Here is a 27,396-nt window from a genome sequence, read left to right on the forward strand (position 1 = left end):
GTTTTGAGGGGCGACGCACCTAAATCATAAGGGCTCCAAGGGGTTGAGCACCTGACAGGGCTCGTTTTGTGCATATTGAAATTTCGTACACTTAAGCTAATATAATCTGAAAATAAGTATACATTTCAAATGTTGTGTTAAGTCTTTTAAGTAACACTAAACTAAATAGATAAACCACCGAAATGCTAATTTTTTATTGGTTTTTTTAACGTTTACGAATCTTTTATAATTTAATTGTATCCATTTATTTTCCAATTGAACTGAACATGTCAACTTATTTTATTATTCCTTTGAACATGTCACCCTAACAAGCAACAACTACATAAACAATAACAATTAAGAAAAATACGTTTATCTCACATAAGTATATCCGAAATAAAAATTGAAATTAATCCGCATTTAAAATTAGATTACAACAATATTTCAAGGTCAATATATCTATGGGATTTTTTAATTTCTAAAATTATTAGATTACTACAATATTTAAAATTTTCAAGGACAAAATTAGATTACAACAATAATTAAAATTAGTGATAAAAAATTAATTTTAGAGGGAAATAATAAAAGGTTAAGTATGGCAGAAGATAAATGTAATTAATGTTAAATGATAGTTTCAATAAAAATATCCCGAGTTCATATGAGAAGAGAAAGGAAAACTTTTTCTTTCCTTTCCATTCTTTTCTACATCTTCTCTATTTTTCAATTCCTTTCCTTTCTCTTTAATTCTTTTCAATTTGAAAGAAACTTTTTGTTCTTGTTTTCTTCTTTCTTTATCTTCAATTACATTCCTTTCCGTCTTTTAATAAATCTAGGGAACACAACATTTTATTCAATTTCCTTCCTTTCCTTTCTAAAAAAACATGGGAACACAACCACCATTTTATTTCCTTCTAATTCCTTTACTTTCCTCTTTTTAACGAGACTTGGGAACACAACATTAGGACATATATTAGAAAATCTCTATGTCTATTAAATAATTTATTTGTACTATTCAAATAAATTATTAGATTCAGTCGTTGATATAATTTTCTAGAGTTATTTTTTTTTTAATTTATCTACTTCAGATAGACTTTTAAAAAAAATCATAAATAAGCTATACTTTCTCAATCCTATAAAGGTGGACGGAGTGCCCCCAAAAATGGAGGCGGGACCCACGAAAACACCGCCCCGCCTCCATCAAGCTCGAAGAAAACAAACTCTGATCGGGGTAGTGATGCTGAAGATCCACTTTTTATGTATCTATAAAAAAGAAGCCCCCAGTTTTGATGTTTTATAAACCATGTCTGCTAGGCCCCTTCTCTATAGAAATTAGAAACTAGCCAGACTGGCTTATTTTTTTAATTAGTTTAACTATCAGCGCTATCAGCTTAGTTTTTTATTCATTATTATATTTTATTTGTTGTCCATTTTTAGGCTCAACTTCATTTTTCGGCATTTTTTTGGGTCCAAAGTTTTCTAAGTCCAATAGTAAAACGAAGAAAAAGGGAGCACGAACCAAATACATCATAAAAACCATATGCACCCATATGATTAGATAGATTAAATAGGTTTAGTTTAGAAGCTATCAAAAAATAATTAATGGAAATTCTTTTACTAATTCAAAGAATTTGATTTGGGCTGACCAGATTATGTGCTGGGCTAATGGGCTGCAAAATTTATTTACGCCTAGTTCTGCTTTCGCCTGCAAATTGGCTTCCAAATATGTGAATGAATTCATGACACGTGTATAGGATGTTACACACTTAAACTTCCGTGCCCGACAAGTATTATAGTAATACACGAGATTATTAGATTTGAAATTGAAACTAAACGCCCTACTAGAGGTGCATATTTTTGGTTTATACCAAGCCTGTTAGGGTTGAAACCGAAACAATTCTTAGTCAACATAGTCAAAACTGGTTTGGGGTTAGAACTGGTTTGGAGGGCCGAGAAACATGAAATTAAGGAACCGGGTAGGACCGGTTCGTAAAGGAACAGCCAAACAGATAACTTTTTAACTATTTTTAGATTAGATGATTATATAGCCGTTTCTAGCGGTTGGAAACAGGTTATTGACCATTTCAACCTCCACCCGATAAGCAGGAATTGTGTGTTACATATCTAACTTTTAAAAACTCTCAAAACACAAAAGTGCTCAAAAACTCTAAGTCTCAAATGACAAATCAAGTAAACTTAATGAACATCAAGAATATTTCTGCCTTCTGTGTAAGCAGTTTATCAAGTAATCTCTTTGCTAGTTGGAGATGAGCAAATGGCTTATATAGAAGACAAAAATATTCTTGATGGTCATTTACCCGTTAATGAAGTGATTTCTTGGATTAATAGCTGCAAGAAAAAATGTAAGTTGTTCAAAGTCTTATTTAGATTAGGTCTTGGATAATATAAATATGGGTTTTGGCTCTAGATGGATATTGTGGATTCAATCAAATCTATCTTCGGGTTGTGCATCGGTGTTGATAAATGGTTCACCGACCTTGGAGTTTAACTTCAAGCGAGGCGTCAAACAAGGGGATCATCTTGCTCCGTTTCTCTTCATAATAGCCATGGAGGGTCTTAATGTCGTCCTAAAGTCGGCAGTTCAACAACATTTGTTTAAAGGGATTCAGTTACCAAAAACTGGTCCTTTTATCTCCCATGCAATGTACGCAGACAACGTCATGTTTATTGGCGATTGGAATGCTGGTGACATGGTGAATCTAACAAGGCTTCTAAGGTGCTTTTATTTATCGTCCGGTATTAAGGTGAATTTCAATAAAAGCAAGGTCTTTGGAGTTGGGGTCTTTGACTCTGAAATTTCCTCGTTGGCTTCTATTATCCACTGTGAGGCTGGGTCTCTTCCGGTCAACTTTCTTGGCATGCCGGTAAGTACTAATACGGGGTTATTGAAGCATTGGGATCCGGTTACCGATCGGATCAAGAAGAGATTAAACGGATGGAAGGCAAGTACATTATCATTTGGTGGTAGACTTATTTTAGTTAAGGCGGTGTTAGGTACTCTCCCTCCTTATCATTTTTTTCTATGTTTTAGGCTCCGTCAAAAATGGTGGCTGAGATTGAGAAAATACGGAGGAATTTTTGTGGGGTGATACTCTTATCAAAAAGAACATCAATTGGGAGGCATGTGATACGGTAGTTAAGCCTAAGAAATATGGTGGTTTAGGAGATGGCGTCTAGAAAAAGATTCTTTGTGGGTGAAAGGACTTTACACAATTCATTCCAATCGACTATACGTGGATGGCAAGATGGTGAGATCTTTCATATGTGGGTTGTGGCAGAAAATTGCTAGTATCGGGAATTATTTCTCTTCCTTGGGGACTGATTTGTCTAGTTTGTTTGTTAGAAAAGTTAGGCCGGGAAATACCACGAAATTCTGGCTAGAGGTGTGGATGGATAGATTTGCTTTAAAAGATATCTTTCCGGGTTTATTTAAGTTGAAGCATTTCAAAAGTTGCCTTGTGTGTGATATAGTGGTTTTAAATGGGCCAGGGATGGTAGAAACAATTTGGGCATGGTCTAAATCTAGACTCTCCGCTGAGGTTCTCTTGGAAGTAGCGATCTAGAGGAAATGGTGGTCCTATAATCGTTTCATTTGGGTAAAGGTTGATAGTTGGAGTTGGTGTGGTGGGGCGTCAAATATTCTCGGTTTAGAGTTTGATAAGTGTTATGGCTGACAATATGGCAGTGATTCTGTTAACATGTGTGATTGGGAAAATTGGATTCCTATTAAATTGAACTGTTTTGTTTGGAGACTACCTTTAAATAAAATCCCGGTCATGATTAATTTAATTAAGAAGTATGAACTTGTTTTCCGAGGTTTGTCCTTGGTGTTCTTTGATAGCTAAATTGGTGTTATGTGATAGCTAAATCAACCATACATGTCTTCCTTGACTATGCTCGGGCTAAAGAGGTTTGGAGGGATGCCTCTTTGTAGTGTGGTTGAGACTTGACCAGGTTCAAGTCATTTGATGAGCTTCTTCAGGTGCTGACACGTTCCAATTCTATGTTGGGTAAGAGGACTAACAACAATTATATATACCTCCATACGGTATATTTGGAAGGGGAGGAATGCGAACATCTCTAATAACATTAGCAGGTGTCTCCTAAAGGAGGTCGTTTTGGAAGATATCAAGATCAATATGTTTGGGTGGATCAAATCAAGATCCTTACACAAACAGATTGCTTGGAGAACTGGAGTGTTAACCCTTTTTATTTTGTTATGGTTTAGCTCGAGTGTGTTGTTTTGTTTCATTTTGTTTTACTCTTTGTATGTGGATTGTTTGTTCTCTCCAGCTCCTAGCTGGTAGCATTTTCTTTTCTTTCTAATATATGCTTTGCTATACAAAAATTAATAATAATAACAAACGTAATGACACCTATAATATAAGAAAAATGTCATTTATAATGGTCTCTGACACTGTGTTCCCGAGTCTCATTTAACGAAGAGGGGGGGGGGGGAGGAGAATTAGGACAAGAAAGAAAGGTAGGGAAAAGAAAATGTGTAATTTTATTTCATGTTCCCGAGTTTAATGAAAATGAGAGGAAGAGAAAGAAAATTAAACATTTTAGGTGTTTCCAAGTCAAGAGGAAAGGAAAGAAAAGATATGTTTTCCTATTATATCCTTTATGTAAACTATATTAGGGAGTTAGATATGAGAAAAAATTAGGAATTAATAAAAAGTAATTATAAGGCATAAATATTTTCTCTCCTAAACTCTCCAATTTAGAAGGATGATAATATGCTTAAATTTTCTAACATTTTCCCTCCCTTCCCCATCTCTTCTTTTCTTTCCTCTCCCCTTGTTAAATAAGACTCGGGAACACGGTGTAAAAGCTACACCAAAACAGACCAATATAGCAGTGTGTAACATCTGGTGTAACTACAGTGTAACCTTATATATACATCTAGTAATACCACCATCAAAACATTTATAATTACACACAAACACAGAATATATATACATAAAATTTATTTACGATTTAACGATTCAGCATGAACAATCGAACTAGACGAGGCAAAGTCGATGGTTCAACACATAAACAACAAGTTTACAGATTGAAGCCAACCTCTTCATCGTCCTTAAACTTTCACACGCACAACAACAAACACAGAATGAAAAACAAGAACACCCAACAACAAACGCTTAAAAATGCTTACAACTTCGTCAATTTGGGCACTCCATCATCCTCTCAGTTTCTGAATCCATCAAATCATTCACAGGTTTCAACAAGGCTTTTCCAGATCTGCACAAATTAGTCACTAATTTCATGAATAAATGATACCGACTAACGATTACTGATAATAGAACCAGATCCGATCCTTAACATCAATAAAAAAACTCGAAATTAGCCCAACTTTTTCAAGTCCAAATCTCAAATAAAGATCGTTTAGTTATCGAGCCCAAGCTCAAGCCTTGTATGGGAAAGCTCATTTAGGCACATCCAGCCTTAACAATGCTTGTGCATTATTATTAACGTTTACCTCATTTGGGCTTCTATGCATTAAGTTCACATTCACAGCTGAACTCGAACCGAGCTTAAGCTCGTTTAAGGTACTACACGAGCTCAAGCGTTGTTTAGGCCCTCATTTAACGTTCTTATCAAAATATGCAAAAATATTTAAAAACGTATATAAGATAATTAAGAGCTTGAATCAACAACTCAAAACAAGCCGATCTCGAGCTCGAGCTCAAACTCTTGTAAGTCAAAATAAGCCTAGTCAAGCTCGCGCTCTGCTACGATCCAGATCTTTAACTATTACAAATGTGCAATTCATTCAACTAAGCCCTACAATTCACAAACATTCAATTAACAACCTGCTTGTTTATCCGACGCGTCATGAAACTCGGGTTCCTCTTCGGGGACCGGATGCAATGACCCATCACTACTCCCGTTAACCCTCAGCGGCGATCCAACGGACACCGTCTCACCATCCTTATCATCCGGAAACCTGACCACCACGACGGGACACACACAATGACGCACACAGTAATCACTCACACTCCCAAGCCTCTGACCTTTGGCCAGCCTTCTAGAAGAAGCACCAAAGCCACGGCTACCCATAATCACCGCACTTAGCCCTAACCGTTCAACCTCCAAACACAGCCGCTCCTTCATATCATGGTCTTTGACAATATGGATTTTGTAATTGATGTTAGCGTCGATTAAAGGTTTAGCGAGGTCGTTCGTTTTGGATAAGGTGAGGGAGTCGAAGTCGTGCTGTTGGGTTTTGTCGTCGGGGCCCCAGTCGGCGCCGTAGAGGAAGGAGGTGGGGCTGACGTGGAGGAGGATGACGGAGTCGTCGGGGCGGAGGTAGTTCTGGACGGCCCAGTTGACGGCGTAGGCGCTCTCGTCGCTCAGATCGACGGCGATGGCGACTTTGCGGTGTTGGGTTCCGGGGGTTAGAGTGTTGGATTTTGGGAACCGAGGGGATGCCGGTTGGACGATGATCGCCGGAGGTGGGGTTTCAGGTGACGTCATTAATATAATATTATTATTGAAGTTGAAGGTTGAATTGTTGATGATTGATATGTTATGTGAAGTTGCCGGAGGTGTTTTTTAAGAGAGTCTAAAAGGTTGAAGAACAAAGTGAGGAGATGATTCGGTGTTGATGGTGCTTCGTAACATATGGTGGGGGTGACTAGGCGAGTGAGTGAGTGAGCGAGCCGGAGGACTCTGATATAGGGATGAGATCGTATCGAAAACCAAATCGGTACTGATTTTGATATCAGTACCAGTCGGTATCAATATTGAATTTGTTGACTCTTACTCTCATTGCTATATTCATTTGGGTCTAGTTATTCATATACCCAACATATGAGTTTCATAGGGCTGTACCCGAGTGCTCAATGACTTTTGTGAGCCTTTGTATGAGTTATAAAAATGGACTTAAAAAAAATTAACGTAAATAAATATACGAGAAACTCATAATAAAACGATAAGTTGATAAATGTAATAACGATGATATATTTTAAATAGTTACTAAATAAAATGAATCTTGAGGCTCGCCAAGCACTTTTGTGAGCAAATGTCTTGATCAACTCATTATAATTCGTACTCTCTGACATCTTGCTCTCAATAGCTACTATTCTACCAATGTCAATCCATTAAGTTTTTCTTAACACATTGTGAAGCATAGGTAAGACTTTAAAGGTTTCTTTTTCCAATAATCTAAGGATTCAAACCCGACTTAACTGGGAACTGGTCGTCATAATCGTGTTTACTGCGATCCATAAATCGTCAAAGACAATCGCGCCGAATCGAGTTCCCTGTCGTCACTCGTTTGCGTCATACCTGCCGGAAATCAGAATCGTCGGTTATGGTTGATTGGTCATCCCCCACCGTTCTAGTCTCATCGTCTCTTCGCTAAATTGCTGATAACCCTACGCAATCGTTTCTTCGTTGGTAAGTTTAATCGAATAATATGCCAATTTTTTAATTTGTTTTTTTTTTTAATTATTTGGGTCATTTCAGATTTCATTTGAACCAGTAAGCTACTAAAACAAATGATGGGCTGCTGCATGGCTTAAGGTTTATTTATTTTTATTTTTTTTAAATTAGCCCCCAACGGTTATATAGGCCCTGTAATGCTACCTAGCATGTGCTGACTCAAAGCCGACCCTGTACATACACTCGTATGGTGGATATATTGCAACATGTTAAAAGAGGATGACAACGCATAGAGTGTACAAATATAACATCCGTATTTATTTTTTATTCAGTTTCTTGTAAAACATTTATCTTCTAATATTAAAAAGTTTAAAGAAAGGGTGATGTTTAAAAAGATAATATAGGGTGTATAAAATGAACTTTATAGAAAATGGGAACATAAAAAAATCAAATAATGTCGATGCTTTTTAAAAAAATATGCAGTAAAGTTTGTGGGGCATTTTAATTGTGTCACGGTGTTGTTAACTTGTAGCATACTCGGCCAATTAATTAGAACCCAAAGTAAATGCCAACGAAGCATTGTGTGACTGTCATGTCATGTAAGTATTTTGTGTTTGTAGTGTTGCTTATGGTTCATGTGGATACATGAGGAAGAATCGTATATTTGCATGTTGGATAAGGTTGAATTAGGTAATGATACTTGTTTTTTTTTTCTCAAATGTGGCCGATGTGTTACGGAAAACTAGACGACGAAGATGTTGATCGCTGAAGAGTTAGATGATGATATGCATGGGTCTCACTTAATATAGTTGATGTAATTTGATGTAGGTAATTAACATTTCATGGTCGTTATTGCTATTAAATAATAATGAGACCCAAGCTAAAGATTTTTAGTTTTTTACTAACCTTGGAAAGGTTATGAACCAAATATTTTTGATGATTAAATGACATTTCCTTCAAGTATTCTAATATCTTAAAAAAAGGAAAGTTGTATATAATTTTGTTTAGAATGACTAACTCGTAACCACTAAGTCTATACAATCACGTCAATGTCCATATGATCGGAATCCTTATCCATTTAGAAAGAAACACTTAGTAGAATACATATTGGGTTCGTTACTATTAGATAAAGATTTGTAAAATATTTATATTTATTGTGTATCTTTTATATTTGCCAACCTCCTTAATCGTAGGAGAGTTTCTGATAATTCTTTGGTTATAAAAAGTTCTTTTCCCTCATTCAATTGATGAGGTTGAACCATTATCATCTTATATGGAATCAGCCATAATCTTCTCCCCCTTCTCTCAAAAACCCTAATCCTTCCTTGCGGCCGTCGCATCTCCCCTCCCTCTTTTTCAGTTTTCTCTTTCACATTCCTGGGTACCTCTACCTTCTGATATGGCGGCCCCATCCTCAAGTTTCGAATCACCTTTCTCCATGAATGCCTTTTCTCACATGATGAATATGAAGCTTTCTTCATCCAACTATCTTGTGTGGCAAGAAGAAATGCTTCTTGTTCTCGAGTTCCACAAGGTGTCTGATCAGATTGATGCTTCTGCTTCTCCTCCTCCGGCTACGATTACAACTGCCGACAAAACTAGTCCCAATCCGGCGGCTGCGCTCTGGACTAACAATGATCGCAAGGCGATTCTCCTTATTAAATCTGCTCTTACCTAGGAAGCCGCTGCTGAAGTTCTTGGCCTCAAAACTGCCAAAGATATTTGGCAAGCCCTTGAACATGTTTATAGTAATTCGTCTGTTGAACTTATTCACTGGTTTCGTGATTCTCTTCGTTTGCTTAAGAAAGGTATGTCCACTGAATATTCTCGTCGTTTTAAAGCATTATGTGACCAACTAGCGGCCATTGGTCATCCGGTAGCCGAGATGGATCGGCTCCACTGGTATCTCTGTGGGCTTGGGCCCTCTTATGAGATTTATTCTACTGCTATACGGACTGCTCGGCCGTCTCCTTCTTTTCGGGATCTAGTTGCTCAAACCGAAAGTCAGAAACTTTTTTTGCAGTCTATGTCGCACCAATGGTCATTATGCGAATGCTTGTCCACAACTTGCTAGCTTTGCCTCTCATGCCATAACAGATGAGTCTTTAGCCAAAGCTTTCCATGCAAGATGTCATGTTACTAATGATTCCCCAGATTGGAGTGCGGATTCGGGTGCCACTGATTATATGGTTCCGCCTTCTGATTCGGTTCAAAATTTGACTCCATACAAAGGTAATAATCATGTGGTTTTTGGTGATGGTAAGACTCTTCCTATTTCTCATATCGAGACATCTACTATAGCTAATAATATTATGTTGCGTAAAGTTCTTATTGTTCCCGGTCTCACGAAGAAGCTCTTATCTATTAGTAAATTAACAAAGGACCATCCGGTTGATGTTTTATTTTCCGATTCTTATTTTCATATTCAGGATCGGGAAAGCAAGCAGGTACTCGCTGAAGGGACATGCGTGAATGGTCTATATGTGCTCAAGAATTCTTCACAAGCCTTTGTTGCCACCACTGGTAGATCAAATAAAGCCTCCTACGAGTTGTGGCATGCTCGTTTAGGACATGTGTCTTTTAGAACTATTTCTTTTTTGAACAAGTTAGGGGTTTTATCTGTTACTTCATTGTTACCTAAACCTACGGTTTGCACACCTTGTCAACTTGCAAAAGGACAACGTTTATCTTTTGATTTGAATGTTCAGCGTGCTTCTAACTTTTTGGATTTAGTGCATTGTGATTTGTGGGGTCCCGCACCCATTTGTTCTAACGATGGTTATCGTTATTATGTTGCTTTTATTGATGACTACTCAAGGTTTACCTGGTTATATCCCCTGAAAACAAAGACAGGTTTCTACTCTGTATTACCAATTTTTCTCAATCTTGTTCAAACACAATGTTCACGCAAGGTGAAAGTCTTTCAGAGTGATGGTGGTACTGAATTTGTCAACCAAACAGGTCGAAAATTTTTTGAAGATAATGGCACCTTTCATCGGTTTTCGTGCCCTTACACACCTCAACAGAATGGGCGTGCTGAACGAAAACACCGTCATATTGTTGAAACAGGCTTAGCAATGCTATTCAATGCTCATATTCCGGCTTCTTATTGGGTTGACGCTTTTACATCAGCTACATATATCATAAATCGCCTGCCAACTCCTTTATTGGGTGACAAGTCTCCTTATCAACTACTGTTTAATGAGCACCCTCAATATTCTAACTTTCGAACTTATGGTTGTCAAGTTTTTCCATATCTTCGTGATTATATGAAGCACAAGCTTGAGCCACGTAGCATTGCTTGTGTCTTTATTGGTTATAGTACGCAACACAAAGGATATCGGTGTCTTGATCCCTCTACATCAAGGGTATTTATTTCTCACCATGCACGTTTCAATGAGTCTGTTTTTCCATTTCATGGTACCACAGGTTCCATGGTTCTATCCTCTCTGCCTATCACAAGCTTTACTGAAGAGACTCACTATTTTCATGCTCCATCACCTGCTGATTCTCATGATGGCCCAAGCCCACCCATGCCGAGCCCACTTATTTTCCCAATTTTTTAACCGGACCATGTGACATTCGTCAATTTCGGGTCTTGTTTGTATTCGTTTTTGTATTTGTTTATTATGTAAACCGACCCGATTTGTAAACCGAAGCTTATGTTATAATCAAAATGATGGATTTATGTTACAATATTGTTTCACACTTGTTGGGTCTTGAAAACATCCTATCTTTATTTTTATTTTTATTTATTTATTATTTATTTATTTATTTGTTGTTTTCTGTTTTTGTCTTGATCCATTTTGCATGAAAACTCTTGTGTCTCACACCCATATTTGACCACCAACATTACCCTATATATACACCACCTTTCCTCTTCATTTTCCCTTGCTACAACTCAAAAAAAAAAAACTCTCTCAAACATCAAAGATTCAAGGTTATCTTCTTAAGTGTTCTTGAATGTTTTTAGTCTTTCATCTTAATTAGTTTATGTAGCCTTATTAATACTTGTTTATGGTTGTGCAACATATATATAATATACACCCCTTGTGTTAGGACATGAAATGTCACATGTATGTCCCCAGTTCTATCAGGTTGGTTCAACAAGAAACCAACGATCGTGAAACCAAGTTAACGTACTGAAAATGTCAAACGAAGCTGATTCGATCGAATCAGTGACTGATTCGATCGAACCAGATCTCATTCGATCGAATGGGTATCTCATTCGATCGAACCAGTTTTCGATATATAAACGTTACTTAGGAAATTTCACAGGCGGTTGAACAGAACACACACTCACGTAAATCACAGAACCAGCAGCCTCCAGAAACTCTCTCGAGCGTTCTTCGTGTTCTTGGTCGTTTCCTCCAATCCTAGGCGTCAAACCCCTTTAGGAATCGTACCTACGTGCCCGTTGATCACCACCGAATCGCCGTGTTAGAGGATTCCGCACTCTAACACGTTGCCCCGTGAATCGTTGGGAAACCGAGTCCCGAATCGGTCCTACAAAGTGGCATCAGAGCTTAAGGTTCTTGATTCACGAAAGATTCGTGGTGATATTCGTGTTTTTCTCGTGAAAATCATATATTTTGCTTGAAAAATTTTCGAAAACAAGTGTTTTTGTTCTTGGTGTTCTTATCAAAAACTCATAAAAAGTCATATATTTTGGTTTTTGATCTCAAAATTTGGTGTTAGAATTTCGGATTTTATCAAGAACATTCATCGTGTTCTTCGTTTTTTTAAACGTTTGATCCATTTTTGTGTGTTTGCTTGTTTGTTTAAGTGTTAAAACACTTAAAAGAGTCCTATTTTGCTTCTAAATCAATTAGGATTCGTGTTAGTGATTTTAAAACCGAAAATCTGGTCAAATCTTCTAAGTTTGGAAATTCCGTAAATCACGATCGAACAAGTCGTATTTTTGGAACTCATTCGATCGAATAAGCTTTCTATTCGATCGAACCAGTTTGAATTTTGACCGAATTAGTTTTTCCCGCCGTGATTTGCGCCAAGTCCATTCGATCGAATCAATTCATCCTTTCGATCGAACCTGCTTCCAGTCGATCGAACAAGTCTCATATTCGATCCACCCATTCGATCTCTTTCTTATTCGACTGCAAGAACCCTTTCGATCGAAGCGGACACCCATTCGATCGAACCTGTCACCTCATTCGATCGAACAAGATCGTATTCGATCGGATAAGCTTCAGAAGACCAGAACTGTGAATCAGTCAGACATTCGATTGAATCAGGACACATTCGATCGAATAAAGAACACACTCGATCGAATCAATTCTCATTCGATTAAAAGATCAAAGATTAAAGCAAAGAAGCAAACATGTCTGCCAGTTCAAGTACAAACAAAAGGATCCAATCGATCCTTGAGAGTGATTCAGAATCTGGAAGCTTCAACAAGCCTCCAAAGTTGATGGCACTCAATGAGTTTACTACCTGGAAGACAAGATTCCAGATTCATATCACAGGTGTGAATCCTGGACTATGGGAAGCGGTTCAGACAACGTGGGTGCATCCTACAAACGATGATGGTGAAAGCCTGAGCTACTTTAGGCTGTCTGAAGAACAAAAGATAGCCTTTGATGCTGAGAAGAAAGCCTTCTCCTTACTGTCTCAAGCTCTCTCCAGCGATCTCTTCCATCAGTTTAACCAGTTCACAACAGCGTCAACTCTTTGGAACGCACTGGTAGAACGATGCGAAGGATCTGAGTCACTTAAAGAAATTCACGCACGGGAGCTAAAGCGTGAATTTGATTTGTTTGGTCCAGAATCCGGGGAAGACATTGAATCGTTGCTGTCAAGGTTCTATCATCTTATGTCAGAGCTAAAGTCCTATAATGTCAAAACAACAGGGACTGAAAAGGTTAGATGTCTCGCTCAAGGACTCCCAACAAGCTGGAACACCTTCCTGACTGTGATGAGAAGAAGTCATCAATTGGAGACGATTCTTCTTTCTGACTTTATAAAAGAAATCAGACAGGAAGACGCTGAATTAAGAGCATCCTCCAGGAAACCCAGAGCAACATCTGACAAGTCGCTGTACATGTCAAAATCACCAATGTCAGATTCAAATGACCATGCTCCAATGAAGACTGCGTTTGTCTCCTCAATGTCAAATCAATCTAAGGGGACCGAAACTAGATCTTCTGCACCACCAACATCAAATTCCGGAAATTCAAGTTCTAACTCCGGACCCAAGTCAACTGAAAAGGCAACGTTAAACACTGAAGGCTTGGGAAAGGTAACGGTGGAAGTTGCCAAAGAACATATGGCAACGTTAGGCACAATAATTGAATCATACAGCTTAATGGTGGCTGGTAAACTTGGCAACAGTCATCTGGACAGCGATGACTATGAACAGCTAGATGAAGACGATATGGAACGCATCGACATAATGTGGGCACTTGGCAGCGCGTTCCGTAGGGCTAGAAAGTGGGCTAAGAAAACAGGCCAAGCTCTTTCAATCAACAATAAATCCAAGTTTGGTTTTGATAAAACAAAAGTTAAATGCTACAACTGTGGCGAACTTGGTCATTTTGCCAAGGAGTGCTCTAAACCAAAGAGGGAAGGTCACCAATATCCCTTCCGAACTACTTCAACTTCATCTACTCCTGCTGCAGCCGCTGCAAATGTCAACAATGAGAGACAACTGGTCCCTCAGAATCAAACAGCAGCAAACAACGCAAACATCAACAATGAAACTGCTCTTGCTGTTCAAGGTGATGAAGGTGAGTCCTGGAACTTCAGCATTAACATGGCTGACATCACCATTGTGGATGGAGACTCAGAATCTGGATCTGATGATTCCTCAACTGATGAAGAATACATTGTCGAGGAGCCAGCTACTGAAATAAATGAAGGAGAGCATGAAGCTGAAGTGTCATCAGTGGAGATTAAGGATGATCAAGCAAAAGAGTCAAATGTTCCTCAATCATCTCCAAGTTCAACAATTCCTGCAGAAGCTGCTACTGTTGAAGAAGTCAACGAAGTACTGTCAAAAGCAACTTCTGCATCTTTTCTGGAAAGAGCAGGGAATCTTTACTTTGCGTTCATGGCAGAGACGTCAAATGATGCCAAGGTAAGTTCTAACCCTACTACTCCCAAACCAGAAAATACCAAATGTTTAAAATGTGAAATGTCTGAACAAGAAATTCACTCTCTGAAAGAGAGAATTGAAGATCTCGAGGCTTATAAACAAGCAGCCTCAAGATCTTTAATTGAACTGACTGACGCTCTTGCTCAAAACAAGGCTTGGAAGCAGAAAGAGTCTGCTTTTAAAGAAAAAGTTGATAGCCTTAAGCGTCAGAACAAGGAATTGGAGATATGTGTTCTAAATCAACAAGACTCTATAAACTTTCATATCAATAAAAATAATGTCTTGAAAAAGGAAATGGAGAACACAAAAGCTGATCTTGAATCATTGACTTTCAAGTTAAAGAGTTACTCCAATTCCTCTTATTTGCTAGAACACATTATCCCCGAGTTCCGGTGCAAAAAGGAAAGAGGTGTGGGATATCACAATGTCCCACCCCCAGTGCTGAACCAATTTGTGAGCACACCAGGAGCTGTGCCAGACGATGACTCAAATGTTAAAACACCCGAGGACACAGAACAAATTTCAAAGTCCAAGGGTAAAGAAGTCATTGACCCGGCTCCTGAGACCAAGCCAAAACCAAATGTTGTTGCCACAGACTTAGGTTCCACAACTAAGTCAGGCCCATCCACATCTAAATCAAAGGCAACAACAAGTAATTCTCAGAAGAACAAGTTTAATCATAAATCTGAGAAAGTGCATGTGGAACATGGTACCCAGTTTGTCAAGGAGGGTAACTTTAATGAAAAACATAATTTTCCAAAACCCCCTCCCAGACAAACTTCACCCCAAAATGTCAAATCCAAGGGGTACTATGGTAACAAACAACACCAAAGTCATTACTCTCCACCACGTCAAAGGGGGAGAAACTATTGTTTCTCATGTGGAGAGGTTGGCCATATAGCAAGATTTTGCTACAAGTACACGGATCCTAAGCAATACATATCAACTCCGGATCCTAGATATGTCAAGTCATCTCCTATGAGGCGACCGACCGTTGACATTCAAAGTCAAACTCGGTCTCACACACCGCGGTCGGTTTCTCCTAGGAAACCTCAGCCAACCTCACCACACAGATCACCGAATCCCTCAAACCCAAGTGTTTCCACTTCAACAAGTGAAAGTCAGTCTTCAACCAGCTATGTCAAACATGGTAAGAAGAAGACTGACAGTTGGAATCAAAAGAAGAACAACACTGTTGATAACAATGTCAAACCAGAAAACAGTGTTAATGAGGGTAAATGGATTGAACTGTTAATTCGTGACGATAATGGAAAACCCAAGACCATAAAGGCTTGGGTTTCCAATGATGTTTAAACCTTTTGCTTTTTGTGTGCAGGTTGCTCTTTATGATCCAAGATTCAACATGTGGATCATCGACTCAGGAGCATCCAGGCACATGACTGGAAACATAAATCTCCTATCCAGTGTCAGACAGATAAAAGAAGGTGCAGTTTCCTTTGCAGGAACTCAAGGTGGTTACATCACGGCCCAAGGAATTGTTTCAAATGGGCGAATTTCGTTTGATAAGGTTAATTTCATCAAGGAGTTAGAGAACAACCTGTTGTCGATAAGTCAAATCTGCGACAAGGGTTTCAAAGTTATGTTTGATGACCGAGACTGCCACATCTTGGCTAAGGATTTCACCATTCCTGAAGACAAGGTTTTAATGTCAGCCGCACGCCAGAGTGACCTCTACATTCTGGATATGGCTAAGGCAGGGTCATCGTCTCCAACGGCGACATGTTTTGTGTCCAAGGCATCCGAACGTGATACTGTCATATGGCATAAACGGATGGGACACATTAATGTCAGGAACATGAATAAGCTTGTGCACAACAGGCTAGTTGAGGGAGTTAATCTGAGAAGTTTCCGTCTCCCTGATTCGTGTGTGCAGTGCAAAGCGGGAAAGCAAGTAAAAAGGTCCCACAAGTCTAAGAGTTTCCACTCGATTGATATTCCATTGGAACTCCTTCATATGGATCTTTTTGGCCCAATAAGCGTCAAGAGTATCTCTGGGCACTCATACTGCCTAGTGGTTACTGATGAATATTCGAGATTCTCTTGGGTGTTTTTCTTAAAAGCAAAGTCTGAGACATTTGGGTGTATAAATCTGCTGGTTACAACTATTGAGTCACAGTACAATCTGAAGGTTCGGAGAATGCGTTCAGATAACGGGACAGAGTTTAAGAATGCGAATGTTGAAAACTTTTGCAAAGAAAGAGGCATTGTTCAAGAGTTCAGTGCCCCGTACGTTCCACAAATGAACGGGGTTGCTGAAAGAAAAAATCGAACGTTAATCGAGACAGCTAGAACAATGTTAGCAGACTCAGTGTTGCCTGTCACGTTTTGGAGTGAGGCAATTGCCAACGCTTGTTTCACCTTGAATCGGGTAGGCATTGTCAAGCGCCACGGCAAGACAAGCTTCGAGCTTCTTCAACGACGGAGGCCTAATTTAGAGCACCTGGAACCATTTGGAGCTCTTTGCACGTTACTTAAAAGGCAAGTCGATAATAAGTTCGAGGAGAAGATCATCAACGGCTATTTTCTGGGTTACAGCGTACCTCTCAAAAGGGTCTTCAACAGATCAACAAAATTAGTTGAAGAATGGTACCATGTCGACGTTCAACGCTACACAGAACCAGCCAAGGGGTCAGGAGAAGACTGGTTGTTTGATTTTGACAAATTGTTCAAGTCATTCAATCTGTATGAGGTTGCTATTCAGATGATGTATGAGGCGCAAAATGCACCTCCTGATGAATCACAGCAATCTTCACCTCATCCTGGTCCATCATCGTCTTCCTCCACAGAGTCTAGCGAGCAAGTTCAAGAGTCATCCGAATCTGACTCTGAAGATGAATCACCAGCAGATGATGTACAATCGGCACCGACACAGGTTACTCCACAACCTTCATCGTCAAATCAAGAAGCACCAAATGCAGAACAGCCTCTAACGTCTACTTCAGAGGCACCAACCGCTCCAGTTCCTGAGCCGAACTTAACTAACTTGGAACAAAATGTTGTCGTTCCTGACAATCCGGTGGTTAGGACTGAACGTGATCATCCACAAGACAACATTATAGGGGACATTCAACAGGGTGTCAAAACACGTCGACAGCTGAATTTTGGACTCTACACTGAAATGATGGAGTCAGGATCAGTTGCGCTAAATGCCCATGAATGCTTCTTAGCACAAGAAGAACCAAACAGCATCACCGATGCGTTGAAAGACGCTAACTGGGTCTCAGCCATGCAAGAAGAATTATTGCAGTTCAAGAGACTTGGTGTGTGGAAGCTGGTGGATCTCCCCAAAGGACAGAAGAAAATTGGCACTAAGTGGGTACTCAAATGTAAACGTGACGATCGTGGAGTGATTGTTCGCAACAAAGCCCGCCTGGTGGTCCAAGGGTTTAGGCAAATCGAAGGCCTAGACTACAATGAGGTGTATGCTCCGGTTGCGCGCTTGGAGGCAATCCGGATGTTCTTGGCGTATGCGTCTTTCAAGAGATTCAAAGTATATCAGATGGACGTCAAGAGTGCCTTTTTGTACGGTCACATCGAAGAGACCGTATATGTGGCACAACCTCCAGGTTTTGAAGACCCAAATCACAAGGACAAAGCCTACCTGCTTAACAAAGCTTTGTACGGTCTTCACCAAGCCCCGAGAGCTTGGTACAAGGAACTATCCAAACACCTTCTGAACAACGGGTTCAGAAGAGGAACGATCGACTGCACGTTATTTACAAAGGAGAAAGAAGGAGATCTCATTATGGTACAAGTGTACGTGGACGACATCATCTTCGGGTCCACGAATAAAACACTATGCAAGGAGTTTGTGGATGCAACGTATGCACCACTAGTTTTGAGAAAAGAGAGAGTGAGATAACTCCAAGGGGGAGTTACGGTCGAGCAAGAGAACTCGATTGGTTACAAGCAAATAGAACTGGCTCCAAGGGGGAGTTTGTTAGGACATGAAATGTCACATGTATGTCCCCAGTTCTATCAGGTTGGTTCAACAAGAAACCAACGATCGTGAAACCAAGTTAACGTACTGAAAATGTCAAACGAAGCTGATTCGATCGAATCAATGACTGATTCGATCGAACCAGATCTCATTCGATCGAATGGGTATCTCATTCGATCGAACCAGTTTTCGATATATAAACGTTACTTAGGAAATTTCACAGGCGGTTGAACAGAACACACACTCACGTAAATCACAGAACCAGCAGCCTCCAGAAACTCTCTCGAGCGTTCTTCGTGTTCTTGGTCGTTTCCTCCAATCCTAGGCGTCAAACCCCTTTAGGAATCGTACCTACGTGCCCGTTGATCACCACCGAATCGCCGTGTTAGAGGATTCCGCACTCTAACACGTTGCCCCGTGAATCGTTGGGAAACCGAGTCCCGAATCGGTCCTACACCTTGTTTACCTTTGGTAGTTACTTCTCCGATTCCTGTCGGTGAGGTTTCGGACCTCATAAGGCAAGGCTTCATGGATGACTTCGTGCCCTTGATATATATACATCTATATAACTTGTTCATACATATTAATCTTGCTTATTTTAGTTTGTTGATCATGTTTACAAGTTCTATGGTTATGGGTTTTTAAGAGTCTATGTTTCGGTTTAACCGTAAATAGCTCTAAACCGTAAACCGAACTTTGTTACTAGTTTTGTTAAATAATTGTTTAAACATACTTATTGTTAGATCTAAGTTTCTAAAATCATTTTTACAAATTCTATGGTTATGGGTTTGTAGAATCTTACCTCAGTCTTAACCCGAAACACGATCCGAACCGAAAACCGAACTTTTGTTTAAAGACTTTATTGTTAACTTTTGGTTGTAAAACTTAAAGTATTTTTTTTATTTGTACATTATTATACAAGTTCTTTAGTGTTTGGACATGTGGAAACCATCTATGAACTTGTTGTGAGATGGAAATCGAACCAAACCGATTCTTACTCGCTTAAGACACACAAGTGTGTTTTTTTTAGCCATCAAAACTTGTATATTTCTTTAAAAATAGTTACAAATTGATTTTTAAATATTTTCTTAAGTACTTGGAAATTTTGGATCCAACTTGATCTCATAACAAAGTTTGGACCGACAAAACCGAACACTCGCTTAACGTGCGTTGTTAGTTCTAAAACAATGGAACTACATACTTGGTTAAGTCTTATTAAATTTTATTGAGTTATCTCATAACATTCAATATTTTGGAAAGTTGACTTTGGGTTTGACCAATTATCAAGACCCGAACCGACAACCCGAACACTTGATAAAAAAAACCGTTTTAGCATCTTTATTCCAAAGGGATTTGCATTCTTGCATTTTACCCACCTTATTACTTAACATAGGTTGAGTAAATATTAAGGTTAGATACTTTAACCCGGTTTCGAGCAAACTTACATTTTTAAAAGGTTATTATTATAAATTCTTAAATAGTTACATTTTAAAACCTTGAACTTTAATTATTTACATTTCTCAACATTTATTTTGTTTAAAGACCTTCAAGACAACCTTTCTAAATTCAAGACTTCTTTTCTTTTTAGGCATTGTGCGTTAAACTCGTCGTTCCGAAAAATCTCCAAATTATCATCTTTCAAGTTTACTACTTGAAGGTGAGTACTTCATACCCCATTTTTCATCTTTTATTTTGGGGGTGACATTAACAAAATGCTTTATATTTGAATCTTAAACCACAAACGTAGTTGTATACTTTACCTAAATAATTGCTCGATTTGGTGTTCTATGCTTATATGCCTATGTGTTTATCACTTTTGATTGGTGGAACTATAAAATCTTAGACTATTTGGCATCCCCTTATAGCAAGGTGTCGTTAACGTAATGCAATTAATGATAACTATAAAATCCTAGACTATTTGGCATCCCCTTATAGCTAGGTGTCGCTAATGTGTTTAGCGATATCTATTTATCCAAATTACCACTTTTATTTATCGTTTTGTATGCAAGTTTTGTGGCTATCTTTATTATATACTAATATGATTAAACTTATGAATTGCTCACCAACCTTTGTGTTGACAAACTTTATTTTATGAAATGTTGCATGTTTGCATCTTGGTTGATTTATGATTGTGAAGAAAACGACATCAAAGACCTTAGGATATTAGTAAAAATGAACAATATCAAATTTGCCATATTTTGTGATATCTTGTTTATGGTTATTTTATGGATAATTGTTATGTGACATTTTCGATGTTGTGAAATGAAATGAGTTTATTAAATACTGTCACTTTGATTAGTGTCATGTGCTTATGGACAATCGTTACACCTCGGCATGTTCCGCCGCCTTTGGTCGGGGTGTGACAGACCAACCCTCACCAGCCCAACCGTTTTTAGCTGAGCCTGTCGATGAAATCAGCATCACTGGCCCAACCGGTCCCGCTTCAACCCCACAAACTAATGCACCAGTTCCTTCGTCCACACCACAACCTTGTCATCCTATGCGAACAAGGTCTAAAGCAGGTATTTTTAAGCCCAAGCATCAAGCCTATTTTGCTTCTCTTTCTACTCATTCTCTCCATGTTGCTCTTATCTCGGCTACCGAACCTCGTGGTTTCAAGTCTACTGCTAAAGATCCTAAGTGGATGGCGGCCATGCATGATGAGTTAGAGGCTTTACATCAAAACCGTACGTGGACTCTTGTTCCTCGTCCAGCCTCTACTAATGTTGTGGGTTCTAAATGGGTTTATCGTTAAAGTATCATTATGATGGTTCCATTGAACGGTATAAGGCTCGATTGGTCGCACAAGGGTTTACTCAGATTTCTAGACTTGATTATTTGTCACACCCCCGCCAACGGCGGACACGCGAGGGCGTGATGACGTCATGGATCGTAGTCACTGTTTACAACGAACAAACTCTAATAGTTTGTTTTAATAAAAGTTTTAATATACATCGCAAACCTTGTCCCAAAAGATTACATCGCAGTTGTTTCAAAATATTTTACAAACCATAAGTCTTAGATAACGATAAGTTTCACAAAAATATAGAGTTTTTAAAATATGGCCTACATCCTATAGGCTATAAGATGAAAACTCCCAAAATGCATCCTAGTGCGTGTGACTCCATATATGTTTCCAATGCTTCAATTACCTGAGAATGCATGTATAAAAAGTCAACAAAATTGTTGGTGAGTTTCACAGGTTTATATGACATCTAAAATATGTGCTTCAACGAGTCGACCAACATTGTCTTATGTAGACAAATCCTCAAATAGTTACCATGAGCTCTATGATCAAGACCTAACAGCGTTTCTATGAGCGCCCCTCTTGATGTTCTAATGCGAAAACATCGAAGTCATCTGTTGGACAAATATCACCCGCTAGACCTCCAATCTAAGTTAGTGTGACTAACCACGGGTGAGGTGTGTTAATCCCGAATAGTACTATTCACATTGGCCACGTCTACAATAGTTAATGATCATAGATTCTAGGGGACTTTAGTGCATTATTGTTTCCAACCCATGTAACAAAATGAGACCGCGTTTCTACTCGTTTCCGAACATGTGTTTCTCCATGCATTCTCCCCCAAGAGTTTCAAAACAGTTTAATTAAAAAGGGGCCGTGAGAGTCACCTGATTCTCAAATGCGCTAGATATTATATAAGTCCAAGTCCCGTCCTACTAGTTCCCTATAATGAGCAAGAACAATTTAGGTATAATGTTTCGTTTCCGATACCGAAGTGTTTCATGACCGCGTTTCACCCAACTAGTTAGACTGGTTTCATTTGTGTGTCATTTTAATAAACGTGATTCGACGACCCATTGGTAATAAGTCTCATGACTCGTATTTATATAAACTTTGTATTAATGTTTAAAATATCGTTTTTGTCTCATCACACTACGTCGAGTTTTTATATCCGGCATGTTCGCTTTTAACGTTAACAATATATGCTCTCATTATATATATACATACACACGAATTCATAAGCATAATTGTAACTAACATGCTTTCTTATATTTTTAGCTTATTATGAACAATTATATACATGTTTATAATAAGTTTCATGTTCACACTGAATAAATAATAAATATACTTTCATATGTTTTATGTTTAATATTCTGTTTTCACACACAACTTTATATATTTCTAGACTCCTAACCATATATTTATTATCTAACATATCAACCTGTATATCTATAGACATATTATGTAAGAGTTTTACTAAGGTTTTATACTAAAACAGTTTATAAATCATGTTACTCCACAAATGATACTTAGGTTATGTTTTAATATAACTTTAAGGTGATTACGGGTCATGAACCAGGTTTATACTTCTTAAAAAAAACATAGATTTAGGATAATAGTTTAGCTTACAATGCTATGAGGTTGGATTATTGTTAAGAAAAGAAGAATGTCCTTGTGCTATTCCTTGCTAGAGACTATAACCCCTCCGTGTATGCTATAATCCATGTTTGCTACTGAACAAATGTGGATGTGGGTTTGATGAGGTTTTAAAGAGTTCAAGAGGGTGGGTTTGGGTTTGGTAGAGCTAGAGAAATGGATGAGGGAGTGAGTTTGTGTTTGGCCTTGCAACACAAGAGTTTATTATATAATAGTCTTATGGCATGGTTCTCTAATTAAAATAATCTAAGGATGGATGTTGGTTTGAGCTATGATAGGTGAATTTTATGCATTTATATTCAGTGTAGGTTTCAATAACAATTTAATTACCCACCCTTGAACTAAATGTGAAACTATTAATGGGTTAATTTAAATGAATTTAACTTATGTGAACTAATATAGCCTTGACTTTTCTAATTAATTCATTAGTTTGAAATTGTTCCTTTGAAAGCTTTCCAAAAAAAATAAACTTAAAGAAACTAGAAGTTCATTGGTTAAGTGAATTAGAAGTAAAAGAAAAGTCAGAGTATGGGGTGATGTTTTGTTTGGTTGACAAAGTCACAAAGAAAAAGAAAAACTTATTGAGGAGGTAAGGTGGTGGCTTGATGGTGATATTATCTGGTCAAAGCATGGTGTTAGATGTGTATTATGTTTTGGGAAAATTCACAAGTAGCCATGGTGTAGTTTAGGAGGGTAGTGGTGGTTCGTGGCTCGGTTCGCGTCAGTTCAACACCCGTTTTAACACACGTGTGTATACATATAAAGACATGTTGACATTATTTGATATTTTTAAAATCCACAAACACTAGTTCACTAGTGTATAAGATACTTACTTCTGTCCACTCATTACTCATATATAAACTTAAATATGTCAGTCAAATTTCTCGAGACGTCATTTCTTAAAATAGGCATAGGTATTTCGAACGTTATATATTATTATTTTTTTTAGTTCCATCTAAAATATATAAATAATAATGTATATCTATTTTCATTTTTTTTTTGCTACTATTAAATATTCTATCACCAACGATTGTGTGCCGGGCAGACTAATGTGACCCAGTAATCCTCTAGTGATTACCAATACAAGACATCTAATCAAATGTAGACTTTTTAATGCATATGATAGTTTAATTACTTATAATCAAATTTATCATGAATGTTTTTTATTTAATTTTTATTTAATGTCGTACGGATAATAACCCTGTTTGACGGGGTGTCACATTATTCTCATACGTTTAGTCCTGTTGTCAAGGCTTCCACTGTTCGTATTGTTCTCTCTTCGGCCGTTCTGAATCAGTGGAAGCTGCATCAGTTAGATGTTAAAAATGCTTTTCTAAATGGTAATCTGAGTGAAACTGTTTTTATGGAGCAACCACCTGGGTTTGCAGATGCTCGGTTTCCAAATCACGTGTGTAAACTCTACAAAGCTTTATACGGTCTTAAACAAGCGCCACGAACATGGTTTCACCGTTTGAGCGGTTTTTTGGTGTCCTATGGTTTCATATGTAGCAGGGCAGACACGTCTTTGTTTCTCTTTAGGCAAGGATTGTGTCTTATGTACTTACTTGTCTATGTTGATGACCTTATCCTTACAGGTAATAATGAACCTGCTGTCAATAAGTTCATCTCTTGCGTGAATCATGAATTTTCAATCAAAGATTTGGGTGATCTTAGTTATTTTTTGGGGCTTGAAGTTGCATATACGAACACTGGATTGTTTCTTACTCAATCTAAATATGCACGGGATATTCTGCAACGAGCTGATTTATTTGATGCCAAACCCGTTAGTACTCCCTTGGTGCCGCATGAGTCCTTTACCATTTATGGTACTCCTTGCTCTGATCCTACAACCTATCGTTCCTTAGTTGGTGCCTTTCAATATTTGACAATCACTCGTCCTGACCTGTCGTATGCTGTTAATCAGGTATCGCAGTTTCTTCATGCTCCTACTGTTGAGCATCTTCAGGCTGTAAAACGCATTCTCAGATATGTCAAAAGCACTATCTCTTTTGGTCTCACATACAGTCGGCCTCATTCTACATCTATTATTGGATATTCTGATGCTGATTGGGCTCGTTGCTTGGATACTAGACGCTCTACCTATGGTTATTCTATATTTCTTGGCGGTAATTTGGTGTCTTGGAGTGCTAAGAAACAACCGACTATCTCACATTCCAGTTATGAATCTGAATATCGGGCTATGGCTAACACTACTGTTGAACTTGTGTGGATTACTCATCTCTTACGAGAGCTTCAAGCCTTACCACCGGATCGACCTACTTTACTTTGTGACAACAAAAGTGCTTTATTTATGACTCAGAATCCGGTTTCTCATAAGCGGGCAAAGCACATTGACTTGGATTATCACTTCATCAGAAAACTTGTTAATTCAGGGAAACTTTACACAAAGTTTGTTCCAACCAATCTTCAAGTAGCAGACATTTTCACTAAAAGTCTTCCATGCCATCAATTTGAGAAGTTTCATACTATGTTACGTTTTGGTCCGCCACCTTTCCGATTGAAGGGGGGGTATTAGATAAAGATTTGTAAAATATTTATATTTATTGTGCATCTTTTATATTTGTCAACCTCCTTAATCATAGGAGAGTTTGTGATAATTCTTTGGTTATAAAAAGTTCTTTTCCCTCATTCAATTGACGAGGTGGAACCATTATCATCTTATAGTTACACTGTGATAAAGGTTGTTGATTGTGATAGAATCGGTGAGTTGTGATCATTGCCGGCCCTTCTTTGTAACAAGGTAAAGCCCTAGCTTAGGGCCATCAAATTCCAAGGGCCCCCAAGTTTTTATGACTGGGGTTTTGAATGATGATGATGATGATGTTTTGTATATAGGACTTCTTGTTTCTCACTAATCTTGAATGGTTATCAAAGGTATTCTCACGATCTTGATTTTCATTAGATATATTTTTAAAGAAATAGTGAGTTGTGTGGGTTTTTTATTAAGGTATTTAAGTTTGCGTATATTTTATTTTATTATTATTATTTTGAACGGCGAATTTCATTAAACCACTAGCAAGGTGCTAGGAACCCAACAACAAAAAGAAATTACAAGGAAAAATTACACCAATCTTTCCAAAGCAAATTTTTAAAAAAGATCGATTTTTTATCCAAAGAATCCTAACGATTTTATGCCTTGGAAAATGACTTCATTCCTTATCTTTCAAATACACCAACAAGCCGTAAGAATGATCCCGTATTATACCTTATTTTTCTTATGATCCAAGTTCCTTGTCTTCCAAATACACCAACTAGCTGTAAGAATGATCCCGTATAACACCTTATTTATTTTTTTTGTTGATTGTGCTTTTATAGTGTTCAAAGAATGATTGATTGAAATGAAAACAATTCTGGTTTTGAATTTTGCTTATGTAGTAACCTTACATTTCTAGCTGTATGAGAAAGACACCAATACCATTGCTCAAGAACTGTTTCCGCTTTCAGTCTAACATAAGCTAGCTGTATATGATTTTTTTCCCCTATAAAGTGCACTTAAAAGTCTCAATTTGTTCTCATTGTCTTATGTATTTCTAGTTACTTTTGGTTTCAATGGATTTTCTTGACCGGTTGTTTGACACCACTAGCTTATTTTGCTAGGTTTATGTGAGCGGACCCTGATTGTGATAATATGATTGTGATAATAGTTGCAATTTAATAATAAGCCTAAAGGCAATCAAATAAAGATTCTTCAGTTATTTTAACAAACAATTCTTTCGTTGTCGTATAAAACTAGAATATGTAAAAACGTTGAACCACTCATGCGTGTTGAGACGTGCAAACACTCAAAAAGTGTATCAAAACGTAAAACATTGTCGTATAAAATTAGAACTATGTTGAATAAAAAAAAAGCATAATTCAAATACAGATTATAAATAAATAAACATATTAACTTTATAAAGTATGAGGTTGAACTTCAAATCCCATGATCAATGTTTAATTATTAAATAAGTGGTGTTTATTTTACAACAATGTAACTTTTTTGTTATTTCCAAATATACACTTATGACGTGCTTTTGGTATCGAGCATGGCTACTGTGCTACGCATACAGTAAGAATGAACATTTGATATAGAATACTGGTACCGATACCCATATCTATTAAAGTGCTTCATAGTACACTGGTAACTCGGTTGTACATCAATTACTTTGTATAACTATTTTTCATATGTAATAAAAAGATTAAGAGCAAAGAACATCAATATCATAGTTTTGGGAACTCAAAGAAAATACACTTAGATGTTTGATTAGTCAAAAACTCAAAACCTCACTCTTTAGGTGGTTGAAATGACTCCCGAAACCAGTTAGTCTGTTACGGTAAATTAACGATGTTGTGTTAGATTCAAAATAATAAAAACTAGGTGGCATGCCCGGTGTGATGCGCCGGGCTGATGTTATTGGCAACTCGTGGAAAACGGTTGCGAGTCAAGGTAAATTCGATCTGTGCCAGGTTACGGAACCGGAAATAAACCAAAAAAATGTTTGTTAACAGTCAAATCAACAAAATTAACATGATCAA

At 37.9% G+C, this 27,396-nt stretch overlaps 1 protein-coding gene across 1 annotated transcript; it reads right to left on the reverse strand.

Annotated features, from left to right (window-relative positions):
- Positions 1-5,069: 5,069 nt before the first annotated feature.
- On the reverse strand, positions 5,070-6,477 carry LOC143610230 (universal stress protein PHOS32-like). The gene is made up of 2 exons (XM_077084763.1): positions 5,814-6,477; positions 5,070-5,241 (listed from the first exon to the last, which is right to left on the reverse strand). The coding sequence occupies exons 1-2, from the start codon at positions 6,475-6,477 to the stop codon at positions 5,222-5,224; spliced, it is 684 nt and encodes a 227-aa protein (XP_076940878.1). The 3' UTR covers positions 5,070-5,221.
- Positions 6,478-27,396: the final 20,919 nt, after the last annotated feature.

This window comes from Bidens hawaiensis, unplaced genomic scaffold (assembly GCF_021521415.1).
Source record: "Bidens hawaiensis isolate Kalapana, Puna unplaced genomic scaffold, B.hawaiensis_p1.1 tig00025168_1, whole genome shotgun sequence".
Lineage (NCBI taxonomy): Eukaryota > Viridiplantae > Streptophyta > Magnoliopsida > Asterales > Asteraceae > Bidens > Bidens hawaiensis.

Bases quoted from the DNA above. Each gene is read 5' to 3' on its own strand.
- LOC143610230 (XM_077084763.1), bottom strand. From the start codon at position 6,477: ATGACGTCACCTGAAACCCCACCTCCGGCGATCATCGTCCAACCGGCA. The intron at 5,242-5,813 runs GTTGTTAATTGA...TAATTTGTGCAG, and splicing joins CGCGTCGGATAAACAAGCAG to ATCTGGAAAAGCCTTGTTGA.